Genomic DNA, 12681 nt, shown 5'->3' with positions numbered 1-12681 from the left:
AAAAGTGTTTTTTTCTCTTTTGCTGCAAAGGAAGACATAACGTATTCAGTGTCCTTTATAGTGTTATTTATTGTGTAGAAATTACCCAGATGATAGTTATACATCCCCATATTTTCCTGATATTGAGATAATGGCACTTTCATGCTCCCTCTCATAATTATTTTAACTTTTTCACACATTTTTTTCTTGAACAGGCATCTTGGATCACAGCTATGTGAATTAGAAAAACTCATAGATAAAATGATGATTGCAGAGTTTTCTACCTATGCTCACAGTGACTTAAATAGACCTCTGGAAGAAGAATGTCAGATTCTGGAAGAGGTACAGTACTCCCCATTTAGAAGGCTTTTTGCGGTCTAATTGCCTCTCAGGACGTAGAACAGAACACACTGCTGTCAATGCCTATTCCATTCACTTTTCCTCTACAAAATGAGTTTTCACCCACACATCTTGAATCCTCTCAGTGATTTGAAAGCATTAATTCTGGCATTTTCCATTCAATTCTTTTTTATTTCTCAGCTGTGTCACAAGGCATACCATTTGTCCACTCCTTCATTAATGGAAGGCACAAGTACGCACCCTGTATTGTCCTTAGCAAAACTAGCTTCTGTGTATAGTATGTGGGGATGAATGCATAGTATACATCTGTAGCACATGGCTTCTACAGCAGCCAATAATTTCTGCCGGGCCAGAATCAAACCTTGACCTTAATAATAGTACAGAGACTAACTCCTATTGTACTTTCCACCAGATTTGCTATTTAGCATGCTAATTTATCTGCACTAGTTAGGTTCTAATTTGCCATTTGAGTTCTGATTACCTTTCTTTCACATGTGATCTTTATTCTTGTTGTTTTCTTTTTTCTAAATAGGAAAGGCTTCTATCTTTAGTGTTTGGACTTCTAAAACAAAGGAAATTGAATTTTTTTGAAATATATGGAGATGAAATTATTGTAACAGCAAAAAATATAATTAAACAGGTAAATTATTTTTGAGGGATTTTTACCTTTCACATATATTTTAGTTAAATGTTTTGTGCAGTGCTTTTTTTCTAAAAAAAAATATTTAGGGGTACTCTCATTTTGATTCAAGAAAATCACCATTTTATAGTTCAAATTGGGAAAAATAAATACAGGAAATGGAAAAAAAGTACATAGTTTCACAAAATGTTTAGGGGTATTCGTCCCCCCAGAAAAAAAGCACTGGTTTTACGTATGTCTTCAGGTCTTCTGATATTTCCAGGTATCTAAACCGGTTTTCTTTCTCTATCATGAGTTATACAAAGCCCAAAGAATGGATATACTTTGTTGATTTATCATATGTTTTGCTTATTGATTGTTGTTTGAACCAATAATCTAGATTTTAAAAATACAGTGGTGCCTCGCAAGACAAAAAGAATCCGTTCCGTGGGTCTTTTCGTCTTGCGGTTTTTTCGTCTTGCGAAGCAAGCCCATTGACAGAGTAGCGCTATTAGCGCTATTGACATTTTAAGGGCTAAAAACGGCTTTTTAAGGGGGGGGGGATTAGCGGTTTTGCTGCTAAACTGCTTTTAGCAGCTTAGCGATTCAGAATAAGGGGTTTTGGAGCAAAAAAAAAAATTCAATTTTTTCCGTCATTTTTCGTCTTGCGAAGCAAGCCCATAGGGAAATTCGTCTTGCGAAGCGCCTCTGCAGACGGAAAACCCTTTCGTCTTGCGGGTTTTCCATCTTGCGAGGCATTCGTCTTGCAGGGCACCACTGTAGATGTATTTTTTATAAGCTGTAAATAATGGAATAACATAATCGCTGACCATTGGCCTTCTGACTGGGAATGATGGGAGCTGTCGTCCAACAGCTTTCGGGGACCCAAGGTGAGGAAGGCTGCTCTAAAATACCACCGTTGCAATTATCCCAATCTGGATTGGGCTTCCCACACCAGCCATTTATTGCTCTCCTCTTTAGTTTAGCTCTGCCCAATCTTCCTTGAATCTTCTGTGCTGTTTTGGGAAAAGAGACATCATCTTAATACTAGTATTGAAAATATTTTATATTCTTTGGGTTCTAAACACACTGGCTTATTTTGGACAGTCTTTTCAGGCTTAGCAGAAACTAGAAATGAAGCAAAGAAGGAGAAGCAACCTTTTTCAGCTGTGGGCTGGTCCACCATCCCTCAGACTACGTGGGGGGCCGGACTATATTTTTTGGGGGGGGATGAACAAATTCCTATGCCCCACAAATAACCCAGAGATGCATTTTAAATAAAAGCACACATTCTTCTCATGTAAAAACACGCTGGTTTCCGGACCATCTGCGGGCTGGATTGAGAAGGCGATTGGGCCGGATGCGGCCCACGGTCCTTAGGTTGCCTACCCCTGCTGTAGGCAATACTTGGTGTATTTCAGGGTGTCATTATCTTTTCTTTTTTACTGCACACATAAGATTTTTACACATACACTTAAAATGAATGTGACACACATGAATTACACTTAAAATGTGAATGTGTAACATACAGTGCTCTCATAGTAATGTATGATTAGGCACTCAGAATAATGTTTGAAGGGTACAAAAATGGCATTCAGGACAACTTATCAAATGTTTAAAAAAGGTATTTGGAAACCATAAGCAGGATTGAGTGAACATTTCCAGTGACCTGGGCTTCAGTCCTTAAACCTGGACTGCAGTTTCCTGCATCATTCTTCACACATCACAATAATTATCAGGAGGAAAATAAAGCTGAATAAGGTGATCTGTGAGCAGACTTTCCTCATGCATGTGTGGTCCAATTTCATTTTCCATTGTGAAGTTTTTATTATTTCAGCTCTGAATATTAGGATAATCAGAAAATGTCTGATTCAGAGGTAGAAAGCTTTCTCCAAATTTAATTCTAAGACATATTTTTCTTATATCTTTGCAGTGTGTGGTTAATACAGTGTCACAAATAGAAGAAATAGACACAGACGTGGTTGTTAAGTAAGTATAAAGCTTTGAGTTGCTATGAACTAGATTTACCATTTGCTTCTCTATCCGTGAATTGCCTACCAATTTTGTCCACATGCTTTTTACTTCTTCTTGGCATCTGTGCTTTTAGCATAATTCCTATAACTTTGAAAGAGTGAATGTGTTGGTCGTGTGCAAACAGCAGAGGTGAAAATGGAAGGTCCCGCAAGATACACTTTCTGAAATTCTCTCTCCTACATGGCATTAAAGGTGCAAAGCTTTATCTCCTTTTGCTCTGGTCATAGAGAGAGAGAGAGAATGAATTTTGAAAAACTTACGTTAAGGCTGCAATCCTTAACCCATCAGTGGTTCCCAATTAGCTAGTTTTTCAAAAGCCAAGCCATGGACCCCATACTTTTGAAAATGTTGATAACTCCATGGTAGTTTCCTGTACAGAAAATGTGGGGTAGCGCCTAATAAGGAAAGGATTTTAGGTATACTAAATAAGAGACTATAAAATTTGTGATATTACCTTTCAAAAATGACAGAGATTTAGTTGGAGGGAAGACTGATTTAATTTTATAAACATATAGTACAAGTGAACAAATTATGACATGTCTAGCAGCTACTAAACATAAATAATAATGAATTTACTTACTTACTTACTTACTTACTTACTTGCAACCCATCTGGCTAGGTTGCCCCAGCCACTCTGGGCAGTTCCCAACAAAATGTTAAAAACACGCTTTCAGGTCTGTAGGTGGTTGCTCGCAAGTAAACAGCCGGAACTCCAACTTGTCTTTTACAGGTTTTATTGAGTTCAAACTATGTACAGTTCAGAAGTCCAAAGTTCATGTCTGTCTCAGTCGCTTGCAGGTTCCGGGAGTAGCTTTTTCTGCCCCCCCCCCAAGCATAAGAACTTAGACACCCCTCCGAATCTCTGCCTCCCCTCCTTCGTTTGATGCCTCTGCACAAACTGGGCGACAGAAGCGGCATGATTGTTTGTGCTTGGGCTCCCTGTAATGTCTGTGAGCTTTTGCCTCACTTCCCCCCTCCTTTCCCCCTCTGCTTTGCCGGAGGCGTGACTCTCTCCACTCCCTGACAAAGTGCTACTGCTCATCGATGCTGGAGGCTCCCTGTAATCTGCCCTCCCCCCCACCCTTTTGATGGCAGTACCCTGACACACGCTAAACCTAAATGTGATGGGGGAAATCATGCCTCTTTTTGTTTTGAACAATCCTTCCACATCTGGTTCAATTTTTCCTACTTTTATTCTCAAACCTGGTTCAACATCAAGCCAATTCTGTGCTTGTTCTTCATATAACAAAATGTTGAAAATGTTTGTTCACAAAGATACGTGGAACAAAAGGGAACTAGATGTTTCAAAAACCTTTTTCACGCAACTTCTTATAATCAGCAAAAACCTTCACCCAGAATTGGTCCAGTCTACATTCTTTGAAAAATGATTCCAGTGATTCATCACAAGTCACGTCAACGAGTGCATCTTGCACTTCCGCAGATAGAGAATCAAAAGGATTCCTTATCCATGAGTTTTCAGGATTTGGTGCAGGAAAGTAATCTCTGAAGCTAGTTGCTAAATCACACAGGTGCTCAGGGATGTAATGTTTTACTTCTGGTATCAATTCTACGTCAGTGGCCTCCAGAAATGTGTCCAGTGTTGGGGTGTTAGTTCTTTTCAGCTAAAAATTAGAGAACAAGGGGAAGGAATCCCTTATATTTTTAAAAATGTGAGCCCTCCCTGTGGAGCAAGGCCTTTGCACTCCTCCTCTCTCTCCCTCTCTCTGCCCCCTCCAGGGGATGGTGCCACAGACCCCCTGGGTGCATTGTGTGGACCCCCAGGGGTCCCTGGGCCCCTGACTGGGAACCACTGCTATACAGTCTTGCCTGGAATAATGTCCACTGAATTCCATGGCACTTACGTACCTCTGAGTACACATACATAGGTCTTCAATCCTTTGCATATCTACTCAGAAGTAAGTTCAAGTGTATCTAATGGGGCATACTTCAAAATAAGTGAGTATAGAATTGCAGTTTAAGCATCAAACCTCAGGCATAACTAGGAGATCAGGCAGGCAAATTCTTCCAAAGCAAAGAATGTTGTATGACACTAAAAAGGCCAGTGCTAATATTTTAAACACATATTTGCAATCTACTCTCATTGATCCTTTTTTGCTGGGAAAAGAAAAAGCTGCTCTGGTTTCTAATTTGTAGCTAGAGGGCAATTCAGTTTTGAAAATGTATTCCACTTGGTTAATCTCAAAAACTCAGGATTTTGGCTATAATTCTGTTGAAAGACTAATTGTTTAACTATCCATTTACTTGTCAGGATTTCCTTCTTTTTTCAATTACAGATTTAAAAACATTGTGTCATGTGATTGCTTATCATTCTAGAAGTGTGTTTTGGCAATACTAGAAAAACTGATTAAATTTTAGCATTTTCCCGTGGCAGGGAAAAACCACAATAAATGCACAATCTTGTGAATGTCAGCTCAGAAGTAAGATCCATTGAGTTAATGGTCTTACTGCCAGGTTTGTGTGTTGTGTTGCAGCCTAACCTTAGTTACTTTTTCTCCTTGAGAGCTATAATTATTGCTTTCATAGGAATTAGGTAAAACAAATTAACATGTTCTATTTTTAAAGGAACAAGTTTTAAATCTTAACCAACCCATTCTCTGTTCTGACACTAATAGCTGTGCTGGACATAATGGCAAATCAAATTTTATCATGGTGGAAATGATTTGCAATAAGGTTTGGATTACATGCTGCCTCCTACCTGCTCCTCTTCTGGCACAGCTGTGAGGAAAAATTGGCAACTTTCATTTTTGTGTTTGATTAACCACAGTATGCCATTTCTTCAAAGTCCAACTAACTGGTCAATCTTAAGAATGGTTTGTTAAAAGAAGTGAACTCAAGCAACAAGCTGTGAAACTGCCTTGTTTCAACAAACCATAGTTAAGATTAGCTGCTGTTTAGGGTTCAGATGTAATGATAAACTCCAGTTAATCAAAAATAGAAGTGAAAGCTTTAAATCTCCTCCTGGAGGAGAGGGGAGGGTGAAGTGTGGGAGCTGAGACCACCTGCTGCTAATTCTCATCAGGATAAACCATGATTTAATCCCCGCGATGGGCTGAGCTCCCGTTGCTCAGTCCCTGCTCCTGCCAACCTAGCAGTTCGAAAGCATGTCAAAGTGCAAGTAGATCAATAGGTACTGCTCCGGCGGGAAGGTAAACGGCGTTTCCGTGCCCTGCTCTGCTTCGCCAGACCCAGAAGCTGTCTGCGGACAAACGCCGGCTCCCTTAGCCAGTAAAGCGAGAAGAGCACCGCAACCCCAGAGTCAGTCACGAATGGACCTAATGGTCAGGGGCCCCTTTACCTTTACCTTTACATGTACTACAGAATTATCTGAAAAGTTCCTGAAAGTCTTCAGTTTCTGAAACCTCAGAATACAAATTTTGCTACAGAAATTATGTAAACATAATTTAATGTTGATCTTCTTCATCATTTTTATTATGCATTTGCCCCCCTGAGGTGTACTGTTAGTCTTTGTATCATTCACCATAATAATAGCACTGTGAGGTAGAGCTTAATATACCTTTTTAGAGATAGGAAACTGAGCCTGAGAAGCTGAAGACAGAACTGGCAAGGATGTACCCAAGGCCACCTTACAGGATGAGAGTTAAACTGAGTTTAAATGAAATTGTAATTATTGTTTTATGGTATTCTTCATAGACTTGCAGATCAAATGAGGATGATGAATTTTCCACAGTGGTTTGATCTACTCAAAGATATATTTTCTAATTTTATTTTATTTCTCAAGAGAATTAAGGTAAGAAGTGTACTTTATAGACTTTATATTGTTATTAAACCAATTGAATTTTGATACATTTGGACTTGGGTCTCTTGCATCAGCGGAGTGAGTTTTCATGAAAGGCATTGGAGAGTCCTCTGCCATTATCCAAAAGCAGGCAGACGGCATCTCAGGCAATACTTCACTGCCCCTTGCTCAGAGCATAATCCCTTTGGCAGGTTAATTATTCTTCAAAGCTGAATCGCTGACATCCTGGGGCCTCTTATGAGAATCACATTTTAAATTGAGAGATCAAGCCTTAAGGCTCCTGCCTATAAGTTACCCAGAGGTATTGCTTCTGCTGAATGTTAATTTTTACCCTCCTTTGTTAGATTTACAATACACTTCTGAATGAATTGTATCCTTGTATGGCATTATAATCTATTTGTACAGCTGGAAATGGAAGGGGAAATTACCACAATTCACATGTTCCTCTGAGGTCAGGAATGGAAATCATACAAGCAAATACAAGGGACGCTCGGGTTGCGAACATGATCCGTGCGGGATGCACATTCGCAGCCCACGTCTGCGCACGCGCGGGTTGCAATTTGGCCCTTCTGCGCATGTGCAAAGCACGATTTAGCGCTTCTGCGTATGCGCGACCGCCGAAACCTGGGAGTAACCAGTTCCGGTACTTCCGGGCTTTGGCAGTCCGCAACCTGAAAAAACACAACCTGAAGCGGCTGTAACCCGAGGTATGACTGTATAAGCAGTATTCACAATCTTTTTACTGTGCGAATATTACATGATTGCATTATTTTCTACATTTTTTAATAACTCCCTTCCATTGAAATTTATTGGTGTTAATTAACTACACTAGTTTCAGACATATTAGATAGCGAAATGAATAATGTAGATTTTAGGAGAAGCTAAACTGCAGTGGAACAAGGAACGGTGCTGATTGTGAGGAACAGAGTGGTGCAGAAATCACTGTTTCCTTCCATTCCTAGCTCTACAGTGTAACAAAACTAGATTCAACGTTGTGGTGTGGGAAAATATTGTGAATTTCTTCATCAATTAAATCTCTTTACGTGCTGATAATTCTAGAACTTCTGCCTCTGAAGTTCATACCGTACCTTGGATCAAACCCTGAAAGATAATACTATCATTATTAATGTTTCATGTTTTATCTTTTAAAAAAAAAATTGGGGAAATGGCGTAAATGGCATAAATTTATTGGCCTTAGTTTTAAAATTCTGCCAGTCACTTTTTGCAGAATTCATATGAACCACCATGATTATTGCATTTAGCAAGTGACAGAAGATGTTATGGGGCAGCATAAATGATGTAAACATAGTGGATATGAATCATTCTGTTGTGTTCAGATTTTGCAGTATTTAAAATAGAAACATTCTTGCTAAAAGATGTACTCTTCAAGGAATTTAGCACTGTCTCAATTTTTTTAACCAGCACTTAATTTATTTTAGGCAACACTAAATGTTATCAGAAGAGTGGTTCTCTTGGTTCTAGACAAGAACCAGAGGAGCAAGGAACTGGGTGATACTTCTGCTCAGAAGAACTCTGCAAAGGACAGTACCATAGACGCAGAACTGGTGTATCTGGCGCATGAGGGCATGTTCATAAGTGATGCCTTCAGTGAAGGAGATCTCCCGCCTGCAGCAGCTTATTCTGCCTCTCAGAGAAACCTTTCCCCAGACAGTGAACCCAGCAGCAGTGACTCTGTATCTGAGCCAGAATGTACCACTGACTCCTCATCTAGCAAGGAACAGACCTCGTCCAGTATTACACCAGGTGGAATTGACATCATGTAGGTAGTAAAAAAAAAAAAAAGCAGGATTCAGTCCCCACTGCAGCTAAACAAATTAACGAAATTAGCACAAATTCACTGCTTTTAAATTTGAAATTGAAAGTAAACTTTTTCAGAAGCTCTAAAAATGTGAGCCTAAAACTCAGTTTCACATTTAATGCATATTCTGCCCGTGTTGGCTTCTCAACCCTTGAGTCTAACACCTTCAGTTTCATAGCATTCTGTAGGCTGTACCCAACAGGGTGTTATGGGGACACTGCAGAGAAGATGTTAGAAGCAGGAAGGCTGCAGGGCAGAAGAGAAGAAGGGGAGTCATGGTGTGTGGATGGAAGTCTGCTCATGCAATGTTGGATATCAGCCTCAGCCATTAACTTGGCTTCTCTTTTGAATTTGATGATATAAATTTATGACTGCGCTCTATGATATGATAATAAATTGTCCCTCCCATTTTCATTTCAGATCTAATATGATATAAGCATTCCAAATTTTGAAGCCCTTTGTTTTTAGTTGCAGTTAATTACACCTGAAGAGCTTTGCAGACTCTTTCCTCTTTTCTTACCTTTACTTTTCTCTGGTCTATGTTTGCCCTTTTTAAGAGCCCTAGCTGTGTACACTCATATGAGTTAGGAATGGGTTTCAGTCCTCCTTTTTGGCTTCACTGGTGCACCATATGGACATAGAATTTCCTGTGTTTGAGAGTAGCTATTATACAGAGAGCAAGGCATAGACGCCACAACATTGAGGTTACCAGCCATCCACAGCCTTTCCCTGTCATGATATTTGATAACATCTTGGACCAGCCTTAGTTGGAGAACACGTGTGGCCACTCAACAAGTAAAAAGGCAAATCTTTAATATTTTTCCCCATTTCATTTCTATACATCCTCATATTTTTAGGGAAAAACCTCAACGCAGTTTACAGCACATTTAAGTATTAAATAAAACAATCCAGAATAAAACATTACTGAAGAAAGTCAAATATAAAGTATACATTCAAAGCAACATGATTAACAGGAAACTAAAATATTATCTTAAAGATGTCAGGGGGAAAAACATTACAAAGGAGATAAACTACGGGATGCACATTTAACACAGCAAATAAAGCAAAACAGACATCTTACACATTTAAAAAGAAAACATTGCTAAAGGAAATAAAATATAAAATGCACATTTAAAATGGCATAAATAATAAGAGAATAAAATATTATCATAAGCATAGAACATATCTGCAGCTGTTGCTGCCAGTCCTGCCAGTGGTGGTTCATGGCAGGTGGCAGCTGCCAATATGCTTCTCTCTCTGGAAAGAGCATGTTGGAAAGACTCAGGTTAGTGTATACTATGTTAAACAAAAATGTGTTCTAGTTGGAATGGAAATAATGTAAACACGGTGTAAAAGACTTAAATGATCGGTACTTGGCCATCAATTCCTTGGTTTTTTGTTTTTTAGTTTTGGTCTTTTGGTATATATTATTTGTCACTTCACTTGCTGCTGCTATCTATTGGACAATGTAAAAGTCAATTCTGCTCCAGTTCAGAGATTGTTATTGACATCAGAATGCAAAGTTCTTGTTGTCTATGTAGTTGCATGTGAATCATTTCCTTTTTTGAGCAGACTGGTGGGGCACTGGATTGGTTTAAGCTGAAAATTATGTGTCAACAAAGTCTTCCTTCTATTTCTTTCAGGATTGGTGAGGACATAAAGCTCTCAGAACTGGAACTAGGTAGATTAGCAAACAATATCCAGGACCTACTTTACAGTGCCTCTGATATTTGCCATGATCGTTCTGTCAAGTTCCTAATGGCTAGAGCAAAAGTAAGTTCCATGCATATACCTGCGTCCCAGAAGAGGTCCAGCTAGGGTCATGAATGTAATCATGTCCTTACACCTGGACCCAACACAGTCAGCAGGACTGATGTCTAAAAATAGCCTGAAAGTTGGAAAGGGCTTTGCTTTATATTTGAGATGATATTCATACAATAGCCCAGGGTGAGGAACTGTTGGCGGTTCAGGTCACTCACCTGTCAATCACCTGATGACATAATGATATCAGAGAGTAGATGCTGATGGCGCTTTCCTTACTGCATAGCCTTTTCAGCCTTTATAATGGGGTAGGATAACAATGAAAATAGTTGTGATGCTGTTACAAAACCTTTTTCATTTAGGATGGGTTCCTGGAGAAATTGAATTCTACAGAGTTTGTTGCTCTTTCGCGACTGATGGAAACTTTCATCTTGGATACAGAACAAATCTGTGGTAGGAAGAGCATGTCATTGCGTGGTGCACTTCAGAGTCAAGCTAACAGATTTGTAAACAGATTCCATGAGGAAAGAAAGACCAAACTCAGGTATCTTTCTGTGATGATGTACATGTGTGCTTCAAGGCTCCTTAATGCAACAGCTCCTGAAGCTTCCCACTACAACCACCTTTCGGAATGAAAGGGCAAACGGTGGGAGAAATGTGCTCCATAAGAGCCATCTGCCTCAGGGTTGGGTAGTTTAGCCCACCCTGACCTCAGTTTCCGAGACAGTGCCATTTCTGTTGCTTATAACTCCTTCCCATTCCAGCCTATATTTGGTATCAGGTTTTTCCCTGAGTTATAGGGCATTGTTCACTTAGCTCAGAGCAAAGTTAGGTGGCTAAATTGTTTGGCTAAAGTGTGTCGTCTGATCTGAGGAACCAGGGTTCAAATCCCCTTTCATGAAGCTCACAGGGTGACCTTGGATCAGTCGCCAACACTCAGCCTGCCCTGCCCCACAGGGTTCTTGTGAGGATAACTGAGGATGGGGGAAAGAGTCATGGGCACCACCTGGAGCTCCTTAGAGGTGGGATATAAATGCAATAATAAACAGTCAAAGAAAAAAACAACCCAGTAGTTTAATCAGAGGCCCAGTGTACACATAAGCAGTAATAATTTTCTGCACATTGCATCATGTGAAACGTGAGGAGCTGCTTCCCACAAAGTTACCCAGTTTTGGTGTTACAGTTAACAGAGGTGGTTTAGTTGAAGTTGTCCAAACTGTATGGCAACTCACTTCACACAAATGCCTTTCCACATCTTACTGATGGCAACACATGTGGCTCACTGGATGTATGAGTTGGAATGAAATCTCTTGATGGTCAGACTGCCTCATGAATTTTCATTCTCATTTATTTCCATAAGGCTTTTGCCAGTACAGCTTTCTTTAGTATGCCTGCCACAATGATTAGTACCGTATTTTTCGCCCTATAGGACGCACCTAGATTTTGGGGGGGGGGGGAATAAAGGGGAAAAAATATTCCCACCCACCCACCCAGGCGCGGGGCTGGGGCGGGGGAAGCTCGGGATCCCAGCCCCCAGAACGGGTCCCAGAGTGATGCCGAAGCTGAGCGCAGCTTCGCCATCCCTCCCGGAGCTTGCGGGGCTGGGGGCGGGGGAAGCCCGAGCTTCCCCAGCCCCCAGAACAGGAGCCAGAGCAATGCTGAAGCTGCCCTCCGGGGGGTTGCGTGGAGCTGCGCCGATCCCGGGAGCGCAGGCAGCTCTGCGCAACCTTCGGGAGACCGACGTGGCTTCGCGCCGGGCTCCCTAGGGCTGCGCAGAGCTTTCTGAAGCCTGGAGAGGGAGAGGGGTCGGTGCGCACAGACCCCTATCGCTCACCAGGCTTCATTTTTGGAGGGGAAAAGGTGCGTCCTATAGGGCGAAAAATACGGTATTTGAATCAATTGACTATTTCATGATTTCATCCTGGTAAGATATTTGAAATCAGTACTGACACAAGGCAATGTGTTCTAATTGTTGAACTCCCCCTTCCTTTATGTGTATAAATAGCCTCCTGCTAGATAACGAGCGCTGGAAGCAAGCTGATGTTCCGGCAGAGTTTCAGGATCTTGTGGATTCTATATCAGATGGCAGAATTGCTTTACCAGAAAAAAAAACAGGAGGTGAGTTTCTTGGCTCCTTGTTAGTTTAGTAATTTCCATGTGGACATGATGCTGCAAAATGTTGACAGGCAAATTTTATGTTTCTGGAGCAGTAGACCATTTTTAAAGGGTTAATTTACTTTGAAGCACAGTAGCAAACTGAGGATGTTCAACCAAATTAAAAGAAGAGAAAAGGCAAAGGCCGGAGGGAGGGCGTTGGGAAGGTTTGTCATA

At 40.6% G+C, this 12681-nt stretch overlaps 1 protein-coding gene across 5 annotated transcripts in view; it reads left to right on the top strand.

The window, feature by feature from the left end:
• VPS54 (VPS54 subunit of GARP complex) overlaps positions 1 to 12681 on the top strand; it is a 42273-nt gene that overhangs the window by 16897 nt on the left and 12695 nt on the right. For all 5 annotated transcript variants that reach the window (XM_083435294.1, XM_083435293.1, XM_083435295.1 and 2 more), the window contains exons 8-15: positions 195 to 321; positions 872 to 979; positions 2892 to 2947; positions 6665 to 6761; positions 8210 to 8550; positions 10233 to 10362; positions 10713 to 10894; positions 12356 to 12468. In XM_083435294.1, the coding sequence (XP_083291420.1) occupies positions 195 to 321; positions 872 to 979; positions 2892 to 2947; positions 6665 to 6761; positions 8210 to 8550; positions 10233 to 10362; positions 10713 to 10894; positions 12356 to 12468 (1154 nt within the window). The remainder of the gene's footprint in view (positions 1 to 194; positions 322 to 871; positions 980 to 2891; positions 2948 to 6664; positions 6762 to 8209; positions 8551 to 10232; positions 10363 to 10712; positions 10895 to 12355; positions 12469 to 12681) is intronic.

The sequence above is a fragment of the Podarcis tiliguerta genome (assembly GCF_965153285.1).
Source record: "Podarcis tiliguerta genome assembly, chromosome: 3".
NCBI lineage: Eukaryota > Metazoa > Chordata > Lepidosauria > Squamata > Lacertidae > Podarcis > Podarcis tiliguerta.
This window is presented reverse-complemented; position numbering and strand designations above follow the sequence as displayed.